At 35.3% G+C, this 27,856-nt stretch overlaps 1 protein-coding gene and 1 pseudogene across 1 annotated transcript in view; both read right to left on the bottom strand.

The window, feature by feature from the left end:
• Nucleotides 1-27,856, bottom strand: part of LOC145296840 (polypeptide N-acetylgalactosaminyltransferase-like) — a 1,498,391-nt gene that overhangs the window by 753,627 nt on the left and 716,908 nt on the right. The window contains exon 5 of the mRNA XM_080142960.1: nucleotides 13,406-13,471. Coding sequence (XP_079999086.1) covers nucleotides 13,406-13,471 — 66 coding nt within the window. The remainder of the gene's footprint in view (nucleotides 1-13,405; nucleotides 13,472-27,856) is intronic.
• LOC145297234 (U2 spliceosomal RNA) lies at nucleotides 27,171-27,386 on the bottom strand (annotated as a pseudogene).

The following is a 27,856-nucleotide window of genomic DNA, read 5'->3' as shown; positions in this document are numbered from 1 at the left end:
TATGTATTTCGTGTGTTGATAAAGCATTGCTTCCTGATCGGGGGAAAATACTGCCCAAGTAAAGTAATGACTTAATAAGTATTATTCAGAGACTGCTCTGTCGAATAAAACAGGATTAAAAGTTTTTTTTTTGTTTTGGCTGAATTTAAACGCGTTCGTGCAGACACAAATAATGCTAAATGCGTTTGTTGGTCAAATTCGACAGTTGTCCAAGTAAACAAAACTCTTTTTGACTAAACTTTAATTGAAGTTGCATGAGATAACACAGGAATGGAAGATATCAGAAAAAGGCTTAACGTGGATGCTGTGCTGTATCACAGTCATTCAAAGACAACAACAGATTGATAAATCAGAGCGTTGTTTGCAATTGTTTTAAAGACAAAAAAAAGAGTTTTCTTTTGCATAATTATATGACAATGAATGAAATATAATCCAACACTTCACGGTAGAGTCAAATCGGCAGTTAGCTGAGCGAACATCATCAGGTGAAAATTGTTCAAAAATATGGAACCATCAGCAGGTAAGGTTTTACTCTCTGTATTTTGAGGTATCTCTACCAATTTTTCGAAATGTTTGTATGTCATTCATAAACATACCTAAGAGTTACAATGTAGGATACAAATTTCCAAATAAAAAGGAACACAAATCATTTCATTGAAATTGATAATGTAAAACCACTGATATAAACAAAAAAAAAGAGCTAGAAACATTAATACATACGACCTTGATATTTGGTATAAATATGTACTAGTCCAAATAAAAAAGAGGAGATTCAAATCTTTTAAACATGTGGCTATAAATAACTGGCCATTCTGGAGACCGATCTTATCAAGTCGACAGAGACAACAGGGATGATTTGAAAAAGAATATCTGAGAATAAGAAAAAGCATCCTTGTCGCTAAATCTATTATATAAATCTCACCTGTCTCTGTAAATCTATGTATGTATGTATGTATGTATGTATGCATGTATGTATGTATGTATGTATGTTTGTTTGTCTGCCTAAAACTTTCGACAGAGATCGTTATCGTTTTGACGCTCGACCCTTCACTCTCAACTGGGCACTTTTCTACAAGAGGGGGGGGGAGTCGCTTTTTTCGCCGATATTTTCGAAAGTCATACCTTCTTTTCGATTGACTAGCTTTGATTTAAAACTTTGCCATTTTCGGTTTGGCGATGGCCACAACGGCAAAGACGTCACATTATTTTTTTCACGTTCTTTTTTTTTTCTCTTTCGTGGTACGAGTTCGAACCTGCCTGCCTATTACCATTCTTTTGCTCAACACACACATACAAACACCCGGACAACGCCGGGCACCCAGGTTAGTTATATAATAAAAAGCTAACAAAAAGCATAAATGCATCAACAGTGGCTCTGATAAAATAATTCAAGTTGTATAGAATGTATGGAATGTGAACAAGTTGGAGTTTCATTTTGAAACTAAATGGTGTGCGTGCATCAGTGATATACCATCCAGTTTTGTAAAAAGCTTCGGGATACGGAGACAAACTATCTAAAGGATTCAGTGAGCCGATAGCAATGATGCCATGAGCCAAACACAGATCAAAGAATGGAAAAATTACTTCGAAATTAACACATTAAGAAGGCTTGATGAATAATCATAAGAAATTCTATATGAAAATTTTACAATGCTTTTGTGATGTTGCGCAACTTCACCACAATAATGTTTAGTAAAAAAAAAACAACACTTTTTTCATCGAATCCCTATTTTCCCAATAACATGTGACTTTTAGCCAATCAAAAATGAAAGTGAAGCAAGAATTTGTGTTGCAAGAATAGTATTTCAACAAAAGCATTTCCGACATGTTTTCGGTGGTAGTAAAACAGCCGGGAGAAGTGAATAAGTACTGCCTATCCATGCTGGCTGGATGTGATACAAGGTCTATTTAATGTTTAGGATATTCAGTTGCCCCCGAAAGTACATACTCCTGGAGAAGTGCGTAAGCGTTCAAGGGGAACTTTTTTCTAAGCAACTGATAAAAATAGTGAATCGATTGAACATCATGTCTCACGGTAAAGAGGAAACAGATTAGGATTTCTGCAGGAATATTAATAGATCGAAGTGTGTAATTTCTAATATATTAAAACTTAATGATATGACTGAAAACAACAGAGTGACCACACCTTTAAAAATCAATGACCTTTTGCTATATGGCTTTAGCAGTTGTACATTTATATAATCAAACAATTTCAATTAAAAATATCTCAGCAAGCCGTATCTCATCATTTATGCGAAACAGAAATCCTTGTACGGCACACATAGTCAGGTCTTTACAAAAAAACATAAAATTGGTTCTTCTAGTGAGAATATCATTGTAAAAAAGTGATAAAACCTTTTCTACAAAAAACAAATCTTAGATGTTTTACTATTAACAATTGTAAACTGATTCTAGTAAACTTATTCTAGTAAACTTATTCTAGTAAACTGATCCCAATAATAATTTCAGTAATTGTATTCAATTCTGTATAAATTCTATATCTAACTTATTAGTCAAATACACTAATATACGATAGACTAAAGTTTTAATGAATTTATCATTTCTATTTTTATTTTTTTGGAAGCATAATAATCTACACGCAAGGAAAAACATGATTTTCTGTAAAACATTTTGAAAAAAAACGAGATCTTTCTATGAAATATTTTGAAACTAGCAAATGTTTTATTATTCTGCTATCCCTACTCATAACCATAACTAATATCGGTTAAAGTGTATTCATTTAAATAGAAAATTCAAAACAAGTACTGAGGCGCAAAGAATAATTAATTTCTATCAATAATGTGAATTGTTTCTGAATTTGCTAGATGAAGATAGATAATCTATATATTAATAGGATAGCGTGTGTGTTATTAATTTTGTGCATCACGCTTATATTTGAGTGATTGCCGTTTAATTGTTATGGACATCCATTTCTTGTAATAAATAATTTTACTAAGAATTCTTCATAATTTTTAGTTTCGGTTTCGATTATAGCTGATGGCACTTACTTTATTTTTTTTTTTATAAATAATTTTACCAAGAATTCTTCATAAGTTTTGGTTTCGATTTCGATTATAGCTGAAAGAACACAAGTTATATATATATACACACACACACATATATATATATATATATATATATATATATATATATATAATGCACCTCATCTTGAATTGAACATATTGAGAAGTGATACACGAATTACCATTAGCATATAAATCGATGTTCTTTGTGTAAAAAAATCGAGCTTAGGTATTTCGGACGATTTCAAAACATCGTTAAACTCACGACTAGCACAGCAGCCGCCGATGGCGTAGTCGTTAAGAGCCTTGACTGTCGTATAGGCAGTCGGGTTTCAATCCTGGCTTGAGGTAGTTTCCTGTCTAGCCGCACTGATGAGCTGTAAAACAGCGAAACAGTACTGTAAATGGATGACTCTCTCTCTTTCTCTCTCTCTCTATATATATATATACATATATCATAAGTTTTGGTATCAGTTTCGATTCAAGTGTATGCACCCAAAGCATATGGATATATTTGTTTTATTTTTGAAATCGCAACCTTATAATTTATAAAAATCGATAGAACATTAACTCTATAATAATAGATATGAAATCTGCAAGAATTAAAATATCATATTGAAGCGTACTTTATGACCGGGTTACGCCGGGCGTCGCTGCTAGCTTAGATGAATACTTTGGCAGGTTTAACAAAAGAGCTACAATGATATTAGAGCGTCTCAATTTACGCTGAACATCTACAGAATGCCAACATCAATATATTACATATGAATGAGTCCCTTGTGGAATTTCCGCAGGTCCCACTAGTTTGTATGATTCGGACTAATTTTCTCTTCTTTATTGCTATTCTCACAACGATGAAACTCCAATTTTCTTAAAGTGCATTTTGTTGAAATTGTGAATTCATATGTCAAAATCTGTACGGATTCCTGAATTATTATAATTTATTTCCAGCTGAGAATCGGTAAGTTTGCAATTTGATCACAAACCTGAGTGTGATAGAAATGAAGAAACTCTGTAATCTATTAAAATTACAAAAATAAATTTGAATTTAAAGACGTCAGCATGTGTTCAAAATCAAGTTAAAAAAATATGCATAATTGACTTTAAAATAAATTAAAATAATTTCATTATTTTCTTAACAGGTATTGTAAAGGATTTCAAGCACAACATACAAGTTTTCCATTTCTATTTCATACAATGTATATTTCCATTTTTTTGATTGGACAAAACCAACAGTTTAGCATTTTATAAGATAATAAACAATTCAAACATTTCATACGATATAAAGAAGAGTCTGATAACTTTTCTTGCATCAACAAATTATTCGTCTTTAGTCTGGAATTTGGATCTAAATTTCACATTCCGCTTTCTTAATTTTTCTATTATTTTATTGATATTTTCTATGAAGTTATATGAGTGTATTGGCTAATTTGTTTCAGTGATTGCTACCTAGACAGCAGTTTCTTGCTAAATTGTCACACTACCATCTGATGTTTCCGGTGCTGAGCTTAAATTCTGAAACCGATATCAAAATTATAAAGACAAATAATTTCTTACTTGGATAAGAAAGTGATCTTTCCATTGAACAATAATTCTCTAGAGAATTCGCTGCATGCCATTTTGATTGTGTTGTGGTGGCAACCACTTATTTGCATATGCGAATAACATAACACTATAAATGGCAAGCCTAGGTTGGCCTTGGTGTGTCTTACTCAAATGCCACCAGAAGTGACGCCGAAGAGCGTACATGTCCTCCCACCAAGACTCTCTGACTCGACACCGTCATTTGTGCATATTGTAAATATACCTTTTCTTTAATACACTTATTATTGCGTTATCTTGTTGTTTGCGTCTTCATTGTATTTCCTTACTAATTATTGTTCAACCTTGCAACCACAACAGTTGGCGATGAGATATGAAGCGTCAAATACAACAGTTTGACGAAGAACTATTTTTAAAAAAAGTACAACGCAAAGGTTGACCATTTTTTTTAAGGAATGCAAAATGTTGACGAGCAAACGGATTTTACGCTAAAGAGAAGTTTCAACTCAAGTGAAAAAAAAAACTCTAACGTGGCAAAAGCGACAATTTACGCCGTTTTCTGGGAATCCGACTTGCAAACGAATGTAAAAGTAAATTTTTGTTTGTCGCTACACGACAAATCTTACTAAAGGATCAATTTGTAAACGAAAAGCGAACTTTGTTCTGTCGCAAAAACGACAGGTCAGACCTGTATTACAAAAAGCAAGGAAGTAACCTACGAAAAAAGTTCACCAGTGGATTCTAATTACTGTTTTCCGTAAACAAAACAACAACTAAAGGACTTTTTAATTAATGTTTTGGTTGACGTCGGTACTAAAAGGAAATACCACAGCTAAAACTAAAAGTCAAGGAAAGGATTTTTTTCTTGAAGTTGTCACTGAATAACGGATAATACAGTAAAACGTCACAGAATAAAAAGGCAATCTCAATTTAAGAGGTATTTTAATTACTAAAATACTAGAGAAAAAAAAACTCAAAGAACTAAATGTACTGCATACATTTATTCAATTGTGACTCGATTAAAAAAAAAACCCAAACTTTTATTTTGTGGAAAGAGTTACTTATTAGTAAGTGCCTAAAAACGGAAAGTCGATTCCATTTCGTGATTCCAGATAAACCTGTTTTATTTTTTTTTGCAGCGTGACTCGCAAAAAGAATATATTATTGCAAGCAGCGATATTAATTATTGAAAACAGGATCTTACAGCAATTTGCGTTTTTGTTGTAACCCAAACCAGTGTATATGGTACATTGTACAATATTTTTTTAACTACACACTAAAAAAAACAAAAAAACATGGAAGACTTATCAAAAATGTTCATGCAATTTTTACAAGCACAGGCTGAGCGGGATGAACGCAGACAAGCTACACAAAACGAGTTTTTGCAAACACAAATACAGGCACAGGCTGACCGCGAGGAAAAAAGAGAGGACAGATTATTGAAATGGCAGCAGGAACAAGAAGAAAAGCAGAAAATGGCGCAATTAAAGCAGAAAAAACTGCAATTGGAACAGGAAGAAAGGCATAAGAAACTACAATTGGAATACAATTGGAAAAACAAGAGGAACGTTTTGCTAAAACACTGGAACTACTAAAGAGTAATCGAGAAAATGTCGATAGTGTTAATTTCTCCCATACAACTATTTTTAATAGCATGGACACATTTCATTATGTGCCTGAGGAAGAGAAGAATTTTGAAGCATACTACACAAGATACGAGGATGTTTTTCAACTGGACTGTAAAAATTGGCCAAATAGTCAGAAAGTGAGCCTCTTACTCAGAAAATTGGGTACATCAGAACACAGCAAATTCGTAGATTACATATTACCTAAAAAAACTGCGGAATTAGAGTTCATGGAAGCTGTAAAATTACTAAAAGAATTATTTAATCCAAATATATCTCTTTTTCATAAAAGATGGCTGTGCATGAATCTAAGAAAGATGGACAACCAAGATTATTTGACATACGCATCAGTTGTCAATAAAAACTGCGATAATTTTAAGCTTGCAGAACTAACGGCAGAAGATTTTAAATGTCTAATCTTCGCTCAAGGGTTAGTTTCCACGAGAAATGCAGAAATACGCAGACGAGTGTTGTCTAAGCTGGAATCTGAGCAAGATTTAACCCTCCAGAAACTAGCAGAGGACTGTGAAAGGGCCATTACACTAAAAAAGGATTAAAAAATATAGAAGAATCCGGAGTGGCATATGTAAGAAAAGTTAGAAAACCATACGCACCAACCAAGAACTTTACAAAGAAAAGCAATGGAACGGGATATTCCAAAGATAATAACCATAAATATAGTACACAATATAACAAGCCTCTTCCTAGATATAACTGTAAGAGATGTGCAGAAAAGCATTGGGAATCAGATTGTCCTTATAAGAAGAAAAAATTCTACATTTGTAAGAAGGTGGGACACAAAAGCGATTGCTGCAGATATAAAGATTACACCAGAAAGAGAGTACAGCAAACAAAATCAAATACAAAATTAGACAAAGATCGGCGAAAATACGTAAAAGTGGAAATATTTAAAACATCAATAAAGTTACAACTCGACTCCGGCTCCGATGTTTCTATAATAAACTTGAATACGTGGAAAAAGTTGGGAAAACCGGCCATGATGAAAACTAGTAAAGCAGCCCGGACGGTAACTGGTGGTGGTATAAAATTTGAAGGAGAAGTTGTCCCCCCGATAAAATTGAAAGGGATTTCGAAGAAATTAAAATATTCGTACTAAAAATAGTGAAAATCTGTTTTGAATAGATTTAATTGAGAAATTTGGACTATGGGATAAGCCAATCAATACATTCTGTAAAAAATTAGAATGTTCTTCTCCAACAACAGTAAATATAAAAGACGATTTAAAAGAATTATTTCCTGAGGCATTCACGACTAACTTAGGTCGCTGCAATAAATTCAAGGCCTCGTTTGAACTTAAAGAAAACGCCAGCCCAATTTTTAGAAAAAAGCGAAATGTTCCGTTCGCTGGGTTGGAAAAGATTGATAAAGAATTAAATAGATTGGAACAGACGGGAATTCTATCAAAAATAGAACACAGCGAGTGGGCAGCCCCCACCGTATACGTAAAGAAAAAGAATGACGAAGTTAGAGTGTGCGCAGACTTTTCGACCGGGGTCAACTCCCTATTAAAAGATCACCATTACCCCCTACCAAGCCCAGAGGAAATATTCACGAAGTTGAATGGGGGTAATATCTTCTCCAAGATAGACTTGAGCGACGCGTATTTGCAAATACCGGTCGAGGAGAATTGCTCAAAAATACTATGCATCAATACGCATAAGGGATTGTACAAATACAACCGATTGCCTTTTGGCATCAAAGTAGCGCCTGCCATCTTTCAGCAAGCGATGGACACCATGCTAAGTGGTATTGAGTGCGCATGTGCATACCTGGACGACATTGTTGTCAGGAGCAAATCCCTAGAAGAACATAAGGAACATTTGAAACAAGTATTTACTCGAATACAAGAATTCGGCTTTAAAGTAAAAGAAAGTAAATGTGACTTTTGTATGAGCGAGATTAAGTATCTTGGACACATAATAAACAAACATGGACGACGTCCAGACCTAGACAGATCTGCGGCAATAAAAAATATGCCAGCACCCGATAATGTAACAACCTTGCAGAGTTTCTTAGGACTCGCAAGTTATTACCAATCTTTTATTGAAGGAATGCATAATTTGCGAGCCCCCTTAAATAATCTGCTTAAAAAGGATACACCGTGGAACTGGACGCAAGAATGTCAAACCGCTTTTGACAAAATAAAGAGCGCACTAACATCCGAATTATTCTTAACGCACTTTGACACAAACTTTAAAATAGTCGTCGCTAGTGACGCTAGCTCCTACGGCTTACGAGCATGCATTCAACATATTATGCCGGATGGGTCTAGAAAACCAATAGCGCACGCTTCGAGAACGCTGATACCAGCCGAAAGGGCATATTCACAAATCGAAAAAGAAGCGTTGAGCATAATCTTTGCCGTGACTAAATTTCACCGATATTTATATGGTAGACAATTCATACTTGAAACCGACCATAAACCGTTAGTCACGATCTATGGATCAAAAAAAGGATTGCCGGTATACACCGCAAATAGATTGCTGCGCTGGGGTACAATACTACTTAATTACGATTTCCAGCTACAACATCTAGCATCAAAAAAGATTTGCCATGCGGATGGACTGTCAAGACTGATACCACAGAAACACAATCTGGAAGAATCAGTCATTGCAGCTATTCGGACAAATGTTGAAGTAAAAAATATGGTAGCAAACATCATTAAGGAACTACCCGTAACTTTGTCGGACATTAAAAAGGAAGCCGAGAAAGACGAATATATAAAGGACATAAAAGAGAAAATTATAACGGACACAAAGGTGCAGGAAGTTTTCTCCATATGTGACGATGTGTTACTGTACAGCGAGAGAGTGGTAATACCCAAAACATTGCAGAATAGGATGTTAAGAGATTTCCACACAGGACATCCGGGGATAAATCGAATGAAGTCGTTAATGAGAAGCTACGTGTACTGGCGTAACATGGACACTGACATAGCGACAACAATTGATAAATGTAAAGGATGCCAGTTAGCGGCAAAATCTCCACCTATAGTACACAAACCCTGGCCGAAAACCGACCAACCATGGTCGAGAATCCACATGGACTTCGCTGGTCCAGTAGGTGAAAACTATTATTTAATTGTAGTGGATAGTTTCACAAAATGGCCGGAGGTAATGCGTTGCAGGAATCCAACAACGAACAACTCAATAGGGTTCCTACACGAGTTGTTTGCAAGATTCGGTGTACCAGACACACTGGTCACTGACAACGGAACGTAGTTCATATCCGCAGAGTTTAAGGAATTTTGCGACACGTTCCGAGTGAAGCACATCACGACTCCGCCGTATCATCCAAGGTCGAACGGCCTCGCGGAAAGGTTCGTGGACACTCTAAAACGAGCGTTAAAGAAATCCATTGGAACACCAACAGAAAAAGCTTTGCAACAATTCTTGCAAGTATATAGGATTACACCACATCCTAGTACACCATCAAACATATCACCAGCTGATCTAATGTTTGCCAGAAAGGTAAAATCAGCGTTTGACAAACTATTGCCAAGGCAGGCAATTATCCGAAACACTACACACACGAGAAGAAAGAAATATAACTCGGGAGATCGAGTATATTTTAAGTGCTACAGAAATAACACATCTTACTGGGAATGTGGAGTAGTGGATAAACGCATTGGTGATTGTACATACATGATTAAAGGTCCACAGAATATACATAAAAGGCACCTAAATCAGATAAAAAAACGTCATATCCAAGATGATGATGATACGACAACAGTCGAAGAGGAGGACATCATAGATATCATATACGAATCTTTTAATTTGGAACCGCCTCAAAATGCACCTGAACCCCGAAGATCAGGAAGGAAAAGAAAAGTGAATGAACCATTAATGGTAAACCCAAAAAGAAAAATATATTGAAATCTGTGTGACTTCAAATCTTGGGAGGGGGGTGTTGTGGTGGCAACCACTAATTTGCATATGCGAATAACATAACACTATAAATGGCAAGCCTAGGTTGGCCTTGGTGTGTCTTACTCAAATGCCACCAGAAGTGACGCCGAAGAGCGTACATGTCCTCCCACCATGACTCTCTGACTCGACACCGTCATTTGTACATATTGTAAATATACCTTTTCTTTAATACACTTATTATTGCGTTATCTTGTTGTTTGCGTATTCATTGTATTTCCTTACTAATTATTGTTCAACCTTGCAACCACAACAGATTGGAAAGCATTTGCCATGAAAATCTTAAACTAAAGCCACATCATAACATCATGGATGATTACATTAATAAATTCAAAACCGAACTTCTGCTGTTAGTTAACATGTTAGTTAACATGTTAGTTAACATGTTAGTTAACATTGTACATGATCAGCGAAGTATTAATCTAGAGATTTAATTATATATGGCTGGTCTAGCCAAGCTAATGGCATCACCACAAAGTGCGCCTCGTATTTCAGTATCAACAAACTTTACATCTCTCTCACTTTTTCTCTCTCTCTCTCTCTCTCGTTCTCTCTTTATATATATATATGTATATATATATATATATATATATATATATATATATATATATATATAAACAAGAGTATTTTATAATTATACAACTACATAAATAATATGATAGGCCATGTCATCAACTCCCCGTATTTCCTCCTATAATGGACAACACGTTATGCAGCATACAAATATCTGTGTGCCAAGCTAATCAAGAACCTTGATTCCAGTAAAGCAACTGGCCTTGACGACATTCCAATCATTGTGCTAAAAAAGCTTCAACCAGGACTTGCCCCCATACTTACAAAACTCCTTAAGCTTTGCCTTAAAGAGAAGTGCTTCTCAACACCCTGGAAAACGTCATCAGTATACCCTGTATTTAAGAATTCAGGTGATGTTATTTCCCTCTCAGTATAGACCAATAGGTCTACTGTGTGTCATGAGTAAGTTGCTGGAATCCATATTAAATAGAAAAGTAGTCAACCACCTTAGCACAAATAACTTTCTTAGTGACATGCAATATGGTTTCCGTTCTGCCAGATCTACAGCAGATGTGCTAACGGTTATATCTCATAGGATTAGTGAATCTCTTGACAAAGGCTTCCTCTCGAGGGCAATTGCTCTTGACATATCAAAAGCCTTCGATAAGGTATGGCATAAGGGACTACTTCACAAGATTTCCAGCTACAGTATAGCTGGAAATGTTTTCTCGATCATTAAATCATTTCTTTCCGATAGGCTCATAAGAATAGTGGTTGATGGGCAGAAATCAGAGGCCCTCAATATTAATGGAATCCCTCAGGGGTCCATACTAGGCCAAACTCTCTTTCTGATCTACATCAATGATCTCTCAAAACACATACTTAAATCATTCGTTGACATCTATGCTGATGACACGACCATGTATGGCAACACATCAAAGGCCATAAAGACAAAGTTCTCTCTAATTCTCTCTCCTGTGATCTTGAGTGTGTGGTACAATAGGTGAGGAAGTGACTGGTTACTTTTAATGCATCTAAAACCAAGCTCCTGTCTTTACATCATCAACGCTCTGATCTCCATCTGACATCAATTGAAATGCGTTGCTCTCGTCTAGGGGAAGCTCCATGTTTTAATAAGCTTCTGGGCTTGACCTTTACTCCTGATCTGAAATGGACACGTACATCAAGTCAGTTGCCAAGCTCGCTGGAAAAATGGTAGGATCCTTCTACCGCTCCAGAAGATATCTCACCCCTAATGCAATTCTCTATCTGTATAAAAGCCAAGTAAGTCCAAGGATGGAGTACTGCTGCCACATCTGGGCAGGAGCTGCTAAAAACAGCCTATCCTGCCTTGACAGAGTACAAAATAGACTTCATGGCCTAGTGGGTGATGCCCTTTTCTCTTCCCTGCAACCTCTCTCCCACAGGACAGACGTTGCGAGCCTGTCTTTGTTTTATCATTACTACCATGGCAGGTGCTCGACTGAACTCCAATCTCTGGTCCCTCCTCGCCAATATTTCATGATAAATACCCGCTTAGCTGAAACCACTGTCAAAACATTTCCCCACTCCTTATCTGTGTCAAAATCAAAACGTATTTTGTTATCTCTGTTTTGTACTTTGTCCAGATCCAGAACCAGGATGGTAACTACTCACATCGATGGATGAAGATGAGGAAAATCATAGAGACACATGGAAATCGACAGTGCAAGTAGATGGAAACGATCGAGTAACACTGCAACTATCGGTTTTTCTGTAGCATATACTCAGTGGAGGAAGCAATAGAGGTCGAACGGCACATCAATGCCCAGCAAGCATGATGAAAAAAAAATGGAAGTTGATGATACCACATGAAAATGTACACACCTGGTCAGTTTCCTACCATTATGACAACTTTAATGTCCCAAAATAAAAACGCAAACAAAGCTATCAGATGTACATAAATTTACACAAGTTTTCTGGTGCATGCAAAGATAATCATGTCAATTCATTTTCTGGTCATGAGAGGAGAGGGGCATTTATAGGTAAAAGAGTCATCTGTTCCTGACAACAGTAAGTAACCAGGATTAATCTCCCCTGAACAGGACGTAAAAAGGTGTGATCTCCTCTGATAGCTATGTAGAAAAGAGACATGAGGTAGCTATTTGTTTTTTGTGTTGATCTTAGCAACGATCTAGAAGGACACATGTTCTCATTTTACATTAATCATATGATTTCCTCCCAATGATATGAGCCAAATAATGGGATAATATTTCATCTTGCTTCGTTAAGTGAATGAGATAATATCCATTAAAAAAATGAGATAATATCCATTAAAAAAATGAGATAATATCCATTAAAAAAATGAGATAATATCCATTAAAAAAATGAGATAATATCCATTAAAAAAATCTTAGTTCTGAATAATGCTTTGGATGTCTTCAAATATCTAAGAAAAATTAGATATGACTATATTATAAATTTCACGAACATCTGATCAATAGTAATTATATGAAACAAACAGACAATAAGCTGCTTGGTAAATGTCATGATCAGAATTATTATTAGATACCAACATTAAATAAACTTTGTATAGTGATTATAGACGGACATATTTGACATTGAATTGACTATGAATCAGAAAGAACAGGAAGAGTTTATTAGAATGAGGAAAAGGAAACTAAACTGTGTATATAGAAACTGCAACAAAATATTAGTAAACCAGCGAAAGGAAAATTGGAAAAGACAAACAAGGAATAAAAGAAAATTAATTTACCTTCCCTTTTATTATTCCTGATCACTTTCACCTTTCTTATCTTGGCAAGTTCTTGGCCATCAGAAGCTTAAAATAAACAAAATTAAAAGTTTTATAAATAGAATATGATGCATAATGGTTGAAATATACAATTCCAATCCTAACCATAAGTTATCTACACAAACTCAATTCTTCTGTGAAGAATTAAGTTTGTGATTAGAAATTATTTGTGCTTTAACATTTAATAATAAAATTTAATATAGTGTTACAAACTCGTATATTTGTAAATAATGAACAAGCCACATAACATCTGTTATTTGGATGAAGAAGTAGCAGAAAAATAATAACAGTTAATCTTGACAAACAAAATGTCCACAGGTAATCACATATCATCACATGTCATCGCAGGTCATCACATATCATCGCAGGTCATCACATATCATCGCAGGTCATCACAGGTAATCACAGGCCATCACAGGTCATCACAGGTAATCACAGGTCATCACATATCATCACATGTAATCACATATCATCACATGTCATCAAATAGCATCTGCAATGACCTGTAATGACCTGCGATCACATGTGATGACCTGCGATCACATGTGATTATATGTGATGACATGTGATGATATGTGATGATATGTGATGATATGTGATGACCTGTGATGATATTTGATGATATGTGATATGTGATGACCTGTGATGACATCTGATGACCTGTGATGACATGTGATGATATGTGATGACCTGCGATTACCTGTGATGACCTGTGAAGACCTGTGATGATATGTGATGACATGTGATTATATGTGATCATATGTGATGATATGTGATGATATGTGATCACCTGTGATGATCTGTGATGACATGTGATAATATGTGAGGATTTGTGATGACATGTGATTACCTGTGATGACCTGTGATTACCAGCGATGACATGTGATGATGTGTGATGATATGTGATTACCTGTGATGACCTGTGATTACCAGCGATGACATGTGATGATGTGTGATGACCTGTGATGACCTGTGATGATATGTGATGACCTGTGATGACATGTGATGATACATGATGACATGTGATTATATGTGATGATATGTGATTACATGTGATGATATGTGATTATATGTGATGATATGTGATGACCTGTGATGACCTGTGATGTGCTCTGATGACATGTGATGATATGTTATGACATGTGATGACATGTGATGATATGTGATGACCTGTGATGACCTGCGATGATATGTGATGATATGTGATGATATGTGATGATATACATATCATCACATGTCATCACATCATCATATGAAATCGCAGGTCATCTAAGGTCATCACAGGTCATCACATATCATCATATATCATAACATGTAAGCATAGGTCATCACAGGTCATCACGTATCATCACATGTAATCACATGTCATCACATATCATCACATATCATCACATGTAATCAGAGCAAATCACAGGTCATCACAGGTCATCATATATCATCACATGTCATCACAGGTCATCACAGGTCATCACATATCATCACATATCATCACATATAATCACATGTCATCACATATAATCGCAGGTCATCGCATATAATCACAGGTCACCACATATAACATGTCATCACATATCAGCACATATCATCACATGTCATATATCATCACATATCATCACATCTAATCACAGGTCATCACATATCATCACATGTCATCACAGGTCATCACGTATCATCACATATAATCACATGTAATCGCAGGTAATCACAGGTCATCACATGTAATCACATGTCATCACAAATCTTCACATATTATCACATGTAATCACAGGTCATCACAGGTCATCACATATCATCACATATCATCACATATCATCACATGTAATCACATATCATCACATATCATCACATATAATCACAGGTCATCACATATCATCACATATCATCGCAGGTCATCACAGGTCATCACATATCATCACATATCATCACATATTATCACATATTATCACAAGTCATCAGACCACATCACAGGTCATCACAGGTCATCATATATCATCACATGTTCTCACAGGTAATCACAGGTCATCACATATCATCACAGGTCATCACATATAATCACATATCATCACATATAATCACGTGTCATCACATATCATCACATATCATCGCAGGTCCTCACAGGTAATCACAAGTCATCACAGGTAATCGCAGGTCATCACATATCATCGCAGGTCATCACAGGTCATCACATATCATCACATCTCATCATATGTCATCACATATCATCACATATCATCAAATGTCATCGGAGCACATCACAGGTCATCACAGGTCATCATATATCCTCACATGTAATCACAGGTCATCAAGGTCATCACGTATCATCACATATCATCACATATAATCACATGTCATCACATATCATCACAGGTCATCACATATAATCACAGGTAACCACATATCATCACAGGTCATCACCTATTATCACATATCATCACATATCATCACATATCATCACATATCACATGTCATCCTATGTCATCACATATCATCACATATCATCACATATAATCACATGTCACCACATATCATCACATATCATCGCAGGTCCTCACAGGTAATCACAGGGCATCACAGGTAAACACATATCATCACATGTCATCACATATCATCACATATCATCACATATCATCACATGTCATCAGAGTACATCACATGTCATCACAGGTCATCATATATCATCACATGTCATCAGAGGTCATCACAGGCCATCACCTAGCAACACATGTCATCACATATCATCACATGTCATCACATATCATCACATATCATCACATGTCATCACAGGTCATCACATGTCATCGCAGGTTCCCACATGTCATCACATATCATCACATATCATTACAGGTCATCATAGGTCATCACAGGTCATCACAGGTCATCACATATTATCACATGTCATCGCAGGTCGTCACATGTCATCACATATCATCACATGTCATGACATATTATCACATATCATCGCAGGTCATCACATGTGATCTCAGGTCATCACATGTGATCTCAGGTCATCACAGGTCATCGCAGGTGCTATTTGTTAGACAAAACCGATCATCTTGGTAGAAACAACCTATATTTAAAAGAATCATCCGTATCTGACGAATATATAACATTTTGCTTTGTAAGAATTGAGAGCAACATAATTATTTGTCAAATAGCAATTATAGAACAGAAAAATATTATTTGCTGACAAATTGATAATCTTGACTATTATTCACTTGGAGTTCTCATACAAGTTGTTAGAGTTTTTCCCTTATAAAAACTATTTTCTCCTGGAGTCTCCTTAAATGCTATGTACTCTCTGCACCATGACCATTACAATACAGTTGATATTCGCCCACCAGTCGTTGACTGAAATTTTAGTGACACTAAATCTCCCCAGGATTTCAATATTCTTCTAATCAAGGTTTGAATGGCGCTTTCCACCCACTCATATAAATACGTTGTGCTGACTAACTGATGTTAGTTCTTATGCGTTTTTTACCGTGATTATCAGGCAATATTATGTTTCTAAAATGAGCATTAAATAAAATAACTAAACACTTTACTTTTAACCAAACATCGATTTTCTACCTTTATTAAAGAAAACATGTTGAGAGCAGAAAGGAAGTCATTATTTACAAACCATTCACTTACTTTAGATGAAAACATAAAATAAATTCTATGAATAATTATACTTCGCTACATTTATTAACAATCTTTACACCTGAATTAGTTATAAAGTTCATTTGTTATAACTAAGTTGTGCAATTAATATAAACATTGTCGATCTATGTAAAATAATACAAGCTCTCTTAAAGATATAGTATTTACTTCTGCTCTAATCATCTGGAGAACGATAGGAATTATTATTTCCTTATACAATATCTGAGTAAAAGAGTTGGGTAGACCACTCTATCAATCCTTTGTTTGTATCGAATTTAGAAACAGCTGTAACGTAATCCCCCATTAAGGAGCGTTAGAACTACGCTGAGGTAGCTTTGTATTTCCGGGTGACGCCAGATAACCCAAGGATTTAAGATAGAGAAGATAAATATACATATTTTATTTCATGTCAAAATAGATATTGTTTTAAAACCAGAGAAATATTTTTACGGCTAGAAGTTGACGACAGGAAATTTCACTTAGAACCTTGTCTGGCCTTAAATGAACCCAGGGTAGGGTGTCAGAATTGACATTTGTCCTTGAAAATGGTGAGAGAATTTCAGGTGTGGGAATGGTGCCCACCCAGGGACCTGGGGCTTAGGATTTCGTGGAGATTTCGTGGCGAAATCTTATTGGCTGGGGAGAATTTCCACCCTATCCACACACCTTACTATATATACGACTGTCGGGCGAAAATTAGCCAGAGAGTTTCAGATTAGAGTAGAGCAGAGTAGAGTTGTGTCGCAAAGTGAGTGGAGAGTTTCAAAGCAGATTGCTTGTTGAGTCCGAGAAGAGATGTGACCCCTCACCACCTCATCCATCCGTCGGTCGCTGTCTGTGAAGAGATTTGAGACTTTGAAAAGAACTTACAAAATCTGAATGAGAATTATAGAAACATTTTGTACATAATTTTATGAGAATTAAGTTTTTGTAGATAGACTACAATCCTTTGTCTTTCTTCCCGCCTGCCGTTTCGATATTCGCTTTCAGCATACCAGATTTCATGTAACAGCCTCAGAGGAGTCTAGACGACACGTGCCGAGAATCCAGAGAAATAAGAGTCCTTAACCACCTCCTCGAAGGAGGCGTTACACAGCAGATTCTTGTGCGATAAGATAAAATTGAGAGAATATATTCCAAAACAAGACAGAGTGTAAGCTACAATCAAGAATAGATAATAAAAAAAAAATAACACTGTATAACACTTACACTGGCGCTAATGTAATGAATCCAACATGTATTTCAACAGTTGAAAGGAAGAAATTCCATTCAAGTTTTCTTCGGTTAAAACAAAACACATTTATTAATGAGCAGCAAACCACAGACACGCAATTTTCCAAGCCACGAACAACATGGGCGCATTCCTGCGTTCTCTCGGATCATTTACCTGTTTTCTTTGTCTGCAGCTACAACAAGTTGCTTTTTCTGTAGTTCGCCCCATAGCATACGATCATCTGATCATTCTTTATTAAAAGTTCCCCTCGCACCAACATGCGCTTCCAAGTGTCGCCTGCACATGTTTCCACATTTACTTTCCCATCTCTTCCTTTGCTGTACATCACTTCACACCACGGCTTCGTCATTTGCATATATCGAGATGGCGCTTCTGCTACGTACATGTGCGTGGTTTCATCACAGGTGGTCTGTTTACACGGAGAATTACAATCTGTACACTCATCTTGATTTCACAATTAAATATGTTGTATTTCATGCGTTACTGAAATCTCTTATGAATAAAATATGTTATTTGATGTTAATGACTTTTGAACGAAAGTGTAAATTCAAGATAAGAAGGAAAAATATTTGCTTGCATACTACTATGACAGATATGCGTGTGTGTGTGTGTGTGTGTGTGTGTGTGTGTGTGTGTGTGTGTGTGTGTGTGTGTGTGTGTGTGGCAATTATAGGTACTTAATTTTCCTCAATGTCCGTGATAATTTCTGATAGCCTGGAAGTAGAATATCAACCTACGAAGTTTAGGGTGATTTTGTGAGTGAATCCGAATTTCAGTAACTATCACTTTCTACACTAAATAACTGTATAAGCATGAAACACTAGTGTCTGTAGGTATAAAATTAATACTATTCATTTAAAAACTGCTATCGTTATATGTGTGTGTGCTCTTTATTTATTTGTTTTTATATAAGCAGAAAATAAAACAAATAATGAGTATATCCCGCTCTACTTCGCTATTGAACACTCTTGTATTAACCACGTTAAACTTTATTGGTTACTTAATCTCTGGACAACAATAACCTCAGATTATATATATATATATATATATATATATATATATATATATATATATATATATACATACATATATATATATATATATATATATATATATATATATATATATATGAAAAAAGTTTTTTAATTTTTTTTCATAATATTATTATTTTGTATTCCTGCACGTCACCAATTAAAAACGAATAGAGAAAAGTTATAAGCTTTTATACTTTTCGCATTCTTTTTTATTCATATATATATATATATATATATATATATATATATATATATATATATATATATATATATATATGCATATATATATATGAAAAAACCTTATTACTCAGAAACGCTCAATGTTGTTTAACAATGTTTGATATATATATATATATATATATATATATATATATATATATATATATAAGTGAACGTGTGTGTGTGTTTGTGTGTCCGTCTGTGTGTCTGTGTAAATTTCCCTACGCAATAACTTTGTCAATTTTAAGTCTACAGACTCGAAATTTGATATACATAGTACTGAGATTTGGGAAAATGTTTGTGATCGGTTTTCGGCCAGAAATTTGGCTGTTAGGGGATCAAAGTTCAACCGCCTATTCTGGGTCTAAACACTTAAAATTTTAGATGTAGGTTGCTTGGACATGGGTCTAACTTGAGCCCAAAACAATAAATGTTAAGAGGTCATAATAGAGGTAAAAGTTTAAAAAATTTTACCTCTGCGGTCTCTACCAAATTACTCAGTCAATTTCTGGTCTAAAAATTTGAAATTTGACATAAAAGGTATTCAGAGATAGGGCAAGCTTTTTAATTGATTTTTAGTTACCAATATATAAATGTATTTATGTATGCATGTATGTTTGCATGTCTGCCTAAAACTTTCGACAGAGGCGACGGATTTTACTAAGATCCGTATCGTTTTAAAGATCGACCTTTCAGACAATAAATATCGAAAAATTGGCTAAAAACATTAATATCTTCACCATCAAATTGGCACTTTTCTACGGGGGGGGCGCTTTTTTCACCGATATTTTTTAAAGTCATCCTCTCCTTTCGATTTTCTAGGCTTAATTTAAACATAAGTCACTTCCGGTTTGGCGGTGGTCGTAACAGTAAAGACGTCAGGATTTTTTCCCGTTCTTTTCCTCCTTCGTGTTACGGGTTCGAGCCTGCCTTCCTACTACCACTTTTTTTTTTTTTTTGCTCAACATACACATCCAAACACCCGGGCAACACCGGGCTGAAATGCTAGTCTATTATATCTATAAAAGTAGACGTGTGTGTGTGTGTGTTTGTCTGTGTAAATTTTCCAATGCAATGACTCTGTCAATTTTCAGTTTACAGACTCGAAATTTGATATATAGGGTACTGAGATTTGGAAAAATGTTTGTAATACGTTTTTGGCCAGAAATTTGGCTATTAAGGTTCAACGATTTTACCTTTGAGAACTCTACCTAACTCCTCCGACAATTTTAAGTATAAACACTTGAAATTTTAGATATAAGTTCCTTGGACATGGATCTAACTTAATAACTTCATTTGAGCCCAAAATAATAGATGTAAAGCGGTCATATTAGGGGTAAAAGTTTTTTAAAATGTAACCTCTGCGGTCTCTACCAAATTACTCAGACAATTTCTGGTGTAAACATTTGAAATTTTACATAAAGGGCATTCAGAGATAGAGCAAGCTTTTTAATCGGTTTGGGTCGAAAATTTTAAGTTACCAATATATAAATGTATGTATGTATGTTTGCATGTCAGCCTAAAACTTTCGACAGAGGCGACGGATTTTACCAAGATCAGTATTCTTTTGAAGTTCAACCTGTCAGACGACAAATATCGAAAAATTGGCTAAAAGCATTAATATCTTCACCTTCAACTGCGCCTTTTTCTACAGGGAAGGGGCAGTCGCTTTTTCCGCCGATATTTTTGAAAATCATCCTCTCCTTTTGATTGTCCAGCCTTAATTTAAACAAAAATCACTTCTGGTTTCGCGGTGGTCGTAACAGCAAGACGTCAGAGTTTTTTCCCTGTTCTTTTCCTCCTTTATGGTACGGTTCCAGCCTGCCTTCCTACTACCACTTCTTTTTTTTTTGCTCAACATACACATCCAACACCCGGACAATGTAGTATATCTATAAAAATGACCGTGTCTGTGTGTCTGTGTGTCTGTGTGTTTATTTGTCTGTCTGCGTGTCTGTGTACATTTTCCTATGCAATAACTCTGTCAATTTTAGCAATAAATGTTAAAGGGTCATAATAGTGGTCAAAGTTTAAAAAATTGACCGCTTTTTTTTATAAGTGAAAGTGTGTGTGTGTGTACATTTTCCTACGTAATAACTCTGTCAATTTTTAGTCTACACACTCGAAATTTGATATACAGGGTAGTGAGATATGGGAAAATATTTGTAATCCTTTTTCAGCCAGAAACTTAACTGCTAATGGGTCAAAGTTCAACGATTTGTCTTTTGAGAACTCTATGAAACTTCTCCGCCAATTCTGGATCTAAACACTTGAAATTTTAGATATATGTTCTTTGGACATGGATCCAACTTAATAACTTGATTTGAGCCCAAAATAATAAACAGTAAGGGCCATAATAGGAGTCAAAGTTAAAAAAAATTTGACCGCTTCAGCCTCTACCAAATTACTCAGACAATTTCTGGTCTAAAAATTTGAAATTTGACATAAAGTGTATTCAGACATAAGGAAAGCATTTCAATGGGCTTGGGTAAAAAATTTGAGTTACCAATATATAAATTAATGTATGTATGTTTGCAGGTCTGCCTAAAACTTTCGACAGAGGCTACGGATTTTCACAAGATCAGTATCGTTTTGAAGTTCGACCTTTCAGACAATAAATATCAAAAAATCTGCTAAAAACATTAATATCTCCACCTTCAACTAGGCACTTTTCTTCAGGGGGTCGCTTTTTGCGCCTATATTTTCGAAAGTCATCCTCTCCTTTCGATTGTCTAGCCTTAATTAAAACCTACGTCACTTCCGGTTTTGCGGTGGTGGTAACAGCAAAGCCGTCACGTCTTTTCGCGTTCTTTTCCTCATTCGAGGTACGGATTCGAGCCTTCCTACCTACTACCACTTTTTTTTTTTTGCTCAACATACACATCCAAACACCCGGGCAACGCCGGGCACCCATGCTAGTATATATATGAATATAATTTAACCCCGTTTAATTAAAATTAAAAACTAAACAAAAAAAATTTTTTTAAACTGATTTAAATATAAATATACAATCTATCTATCTATCTATCTATCTATCTATCTATCTATATATCTATCTATCTCTCTTTCTCTCTCTCTCTCTAGATATATATATATATATATATATATATATAAAAGTGAACGTATCTGTGTGTCTGTTTGTATGTCTGTGTGTCTGTGTGCCTGTGTACATTTTCCTTCGCAATAACTCTGTTAATTTTCAGTCTACAGACTCGAAATTTTATATACAGGGTACTGAGACTTGGGAAAATCTATGTGATCGGTTTTCGGCCAGAAATGTGGCTGTTAAGGGGTAAAGTTTAACGATTTGATCTTTGAGAACTCTACCAAACTCCTCCGACAATTTGGGGCACTTGAAATTTTAGATACAGGTTCCTTGGACATGGATCTAACTTAATAACTGAATTTGAGCCCAAAACAATAAATTTGTTCATAATAGGGGGTCAAAGTTAAAAAAATTGACCGTTTTTGTTTTTTGTTTTTTTGTTTTGCTCAGCATACACCTCCAAACACCCGGTCAACGCCGGACTGAAATGCTAGTATATCTATAAAAGTGAAAGTGTGTGTGTGTGTGTGTGTGCGTGCGCGCATTTTCCTACACAATAACTCTGTCAATTTTTAGTCTACACACTCGAAATTTGATATACAGGGTACTGAGATTTGGGGAAATCGATGTGATCGGTTTTCGGCCAGAAATTTGGCTGTTAAGGGGTCAAAGTTCAACGATTTGACCTTTGAGAACTCTACGAAACTCTTCCGACAATTTTGGGTCTAAACACTTGAAATTTTAGATATAGGTTCATTGGATATAGGTCTAACTTGATAACTTGATTTGAGCCCAAAACAATAAATGTTAAGGGGTCATAAATGGGGTCAAAGTTTAAAAAATTAACCACTTTTTTTTGTTGTTTAACACATACCTCCAAACACTCGGGCAACGCCGGGCTGAAATGCTAGTCTATAAATATAAAAGCGAAAATGTATGTCTATGCATGTATGTATGTATGCATGTTCGCTTTTTGTGTATGTCTGTAAAAGGCTTTTTTCCAAGAAGCAGTCGGTCGGCTAACAACTTCTTAAAACTTTTTATATCACGTATAAATCATAATATCTACGAGTAAACAACAGAGGTCGCCTCTCTATTTAATTTGCTCGAGTTTGAAAAGATAAATACTCAACATTTTTCACTAACCGCATGCAGATTAGGCGTTTTCATATAATAAAAGCGACACTAATTCTGGCGTTATTTTTCTGGTCGCCAGAAATGTCCAAAAGCAATCAGCTTTGATCAATGTGGAAATTTTCCTTATATCAGACAATTGCTATTCAATTTGGACAATCCTCTTGTTATGGGGAGCTGGTCCCACCCCCAATATCTTGGAAAATAAAAATAAAAAAGCGTTCTCGCAGTAAATAAAATACTGTCCCGCAGTCAAAGTTGACCTCATTAAGTCATTAAAACGTGCACCTGCCAATTCTAAAAAGTTAAATTAATTCAAATGTGTTTCCGTTAGTATTTCGCGGTGGCCCAATGGTTAACCTCGCATGTTTTTTTTTCACACTTTAATTTCCAACTTCGCCTCAAGGGTTTAGGTTCGATCTTCATACTTACCTACCAAAACTTTTTTTTAACCCCCCCCCCCCCCGACACAAACACTCGGGTGTTTTGATTTACCCAAAACCACACACACCTCCAAACACCTGGGCAACACCGGGTACCCCCCGCTAGTCTATATATATAAAAGCGAAAATGTTTGTGTGTGTGTTTGTTTGTATGTCTCGCAAAACTTTCAACACAGGCCACAGATTTTTGCCACATAGATATCATTTTAAAGCTCCAACCTTTGCCCAACAAATATCGAAAAATTGGCCAAAAACATTAACTCCTTCACTCTAAAATCATCAGTTTTGTACAGGGAGGGCGTAGCAATAAATCTTTCCTTCATTTTGCCTTTTCCACGACTACTGCGACCATGATGTCATGTTTGATCTAGAAAACGTTCATGTTAGTTTAATTAGTTTGATGTGCTGGTTTTTTAAACGTTTCATTTTGTCACTACTTAGTTGTTTGCCTCTTTGGCGTGCGTAACGTGTCAAGCTTTTTTTTCCGCCTTACCCTCGAGGCTTCAGGTTACAGCCCACCTTCCAACCTAAACTTTTTTTTTCTTTTACACCTCTAAACACCAGGGCTTTTTCTTACCTCCCCCTACACACACAACGTGGTTATCTTAAGATTGCATGCTTTTTTCTGATTTTCTTTTTGTTTTGGCTTTTCTGATTTTTTTAACAGGGTTATTACTTACCCCCCCCCCCCATGCACACACCTACAAACACCCGGGCAACGCCGGGTACCCCCCCCCGCTAGTATATATATATAAAATTGGAAGTGTCAGTGTGTGTGTGTGTGTGTATGTGTTTGCCTGTGTGTTTGTGTCTGTCTGTGTACATTTCTCTACACAATAATTCTGTCAATTTTTAGTCTACAGACTCGAAATTTGATATACAGGGTAGTGCGATATGGGAAAATATTTGTAATCCTTTTTCAGCCAGAAATTCAACTGCTAATAGGTCAAAGTTCAACGATTTGTCTTTTGAGAACTCTATCAAACTTCTCCGCCAATTCTGGATCTAAACACTTGAAATTTTAGATATAGGTTCCTTGGACAGGGATCTAACTTAATAACTTGACTAGCAAATTACTCAGACAATTTCCGGTCTAAACATTTGAAATTTGACATAAAGTATATTCAGACATAAGGCAAGCTTTTAATCGGTTTGGGTAAAAATTTTGAGTTGCCAATATATAAATGTATATATGTATGTATGTTTGCATGTCTGCCTAAAACTTTCGACAGAGGCTACAGACTTTTACAAGATCAGTATCGTCTTGAAGTTCGACCTTTCAGACAACAAATATCGAAAAATCTGCTCAAAACATTAATTTCTTCACCTTCAACTGAGCACTTTTCTTCAGGGGGTCGCTTTTTTCGCCTATATTTTCGAAAGTCATCCTCTCCTTTCGATTGTTTAGCCTTAATTAAAACCTATGTCACTTCCGGTTTGGCCATGGTCGTAACAGCAAAGACGTCAGGTTTTTTCCCCATTCTTTTCTTCCTTCGCGGTATGGGTTCGAACCTACCTTCCTACTACCACTTTTTTTTTGCTCAACACACACTTCCAAACACCGGGGTAATGCCAGGCTTCCATACTAGTATATATATATATATATATATATATATATATATATATATATATATATATATATATATATATATATATATATATGATTATAAAATTCAGATCAACCGCCTTCCTTGAGTGTTAAAATTGTCTATCCAGTTTGTGACTTCCAGTTTAAAAAAAATTCGTCTGCTTACCTATTTCATGGCTGCCCTGTCTAAAGTCCGATATTAAAAGCCACTGCTGCTATTCAAAGCATACACAAGGTCAACAATATTTTTTTGTTTTTACTTATTTTAATGTGTTTTCCTTACAAATAAATGTAATTTAACCCTGTTTAATTAAAAAAAACTTATTTAAATATAAATATAGATTATATAGCTATAATAATATATATAACCATATTTACTGCTTTTAGTAGCGCTTCTGTGAATTCTGACGATTTATTTTTTAGGCCTTACTTAAAAATATTTTCTTTTCAAAGAGTGGAGAGGTAGAAGCTTGGTTTTAGTAGTGCTTTTTGTAGGGCCTCCTTAATTTTAATTAGTGCTTGCAGTAGTGCTCTGGAGGCTTTATTTTTTTCACTCATCACTTAATAAATGATTTCTTAAAGTAATAAAAAACAATATAATCTCCAAATCAATTTTTATTTTGAACATTTTGCATCTTAACCATTTAAAGGCCAACGAGTAAACTAAATAAAAATAATGATGGAGCGGAGAGCAGGCTGAACTTTTCTCAAAGTTTAAAGTCGCAAAAAAAACACAAAATAATAATAATAATTGCGTGGGGGCTGAAGAAGTCAACGTCAAATTGGGCTGTAAATCGGCTGTGAAAATGGAGGATCGATTTACTAGAAAGTTATATGTGAATCTGAACCCACTTTCAAATGTTTAAATATTGATTTAAAAATACAATAATCTGGTAGCTTAGTGTCCAATAATCCGCTGAACTAGTTGAAAAAAAGACGAAAAGGAAAAATTGAAAGAGGTGGCAATTGTTCAGGTGCACCTACATATTTAAAAAAAATATTTTTAGCACAAGTTTTGCATAATTAAAACTAGAAGTTGACTATAAAATACTTTTTTTTTGTCCAAAATTATTTATTTACAATGGTTTTATTTGTATTTTTTAGTGCAAGTTGGAATTGTTTTCAAACAAAAAACAAAACAAATATGTTTTTCTAATGTAAAAATAACTACTTTATCAATTTACATATTTAAAAAAAAAACAAAGACGATAGCCATTAGTCGCGTGCTCTCGTGTAATGAATGAATATGTGAATGTAGGATTGACATGAAATTCTTAAAGATAAACTAAAATGACCGAAAAATGGGCTGAAATGACATAAATGAATAAAAAGTAAATGACTTAGAATGACTTGAATGAACTTAAGGATGAATTGAATGACCTTAAGAATGACTTGAATGCTTAAAAAATAAATGGAATTCTTCAAAAACCACTTGAATGATCTGGAGAATGACTTGAATGGCTTTGAGACTGACTGGTTGTAAAGTGGGTGATCATTTTACATTAAATTAATACAAAAAAGTGATCCCCCCACTTTATATCACAATATGTAGTAAGAACAGATACTACACTTTGATACTGGCCAAAAGGCCAAGAAATGGGTATTTATTTGCTCCCCCACCGAGCAAATTAGGCACAAGGCCGATTTTTAATGTGAGGAATGAAGGGGAAATGGGGACTAGCTCTCCGGGGAGTAGGGGAGCTGGATAGTGACAGTTGGTATGAAGGGTTGCCCCTACATTGCCAAGGTCTTATATGTGGGGGCAACCCCACATATGGTCTTTGTTTGCAGAATCTGCCGGAACAGATACTACACTTTGAGATATTAAATCCCTTATTCATGTTAAAAATACAGTGAAAATCAACAATGAACAAAAACCTTAGGCACATGGGCAACTCAAAAGGGGGGATTGTGGGGGTCGTTGGTTATCCGTGTCACTCCAAAACTAAACTAAGTTTCTCCCAGCTAGTATTTTGTTTCACCATAATACCGCATTCACCCTTTCATACTGGGGGGCGTCCTACTTTACTCCCAATTTATAAAACATTTTTTATTGACATGTAAAAACAAAA

This window comes from Euprymna scolopes, chromosome 17, assembly GCF_053919585.1.
Source record: "Euprymna scolopes isolate OS-2025 chromosome 17, ASM5391958v1, whole genome shotgun sequence".
In the NCBI taxonomy this organism is placed as follows: domain Eukaryota; kingdom Metazoa; phylum Mollusca; class Cephalopoda; order Sepiida; family Sepiolidae; genus Euprymna; species Euprymna scolopes.
This window is presented reverse-complemented; position numbering and strand designations above follow the sequence as displayed.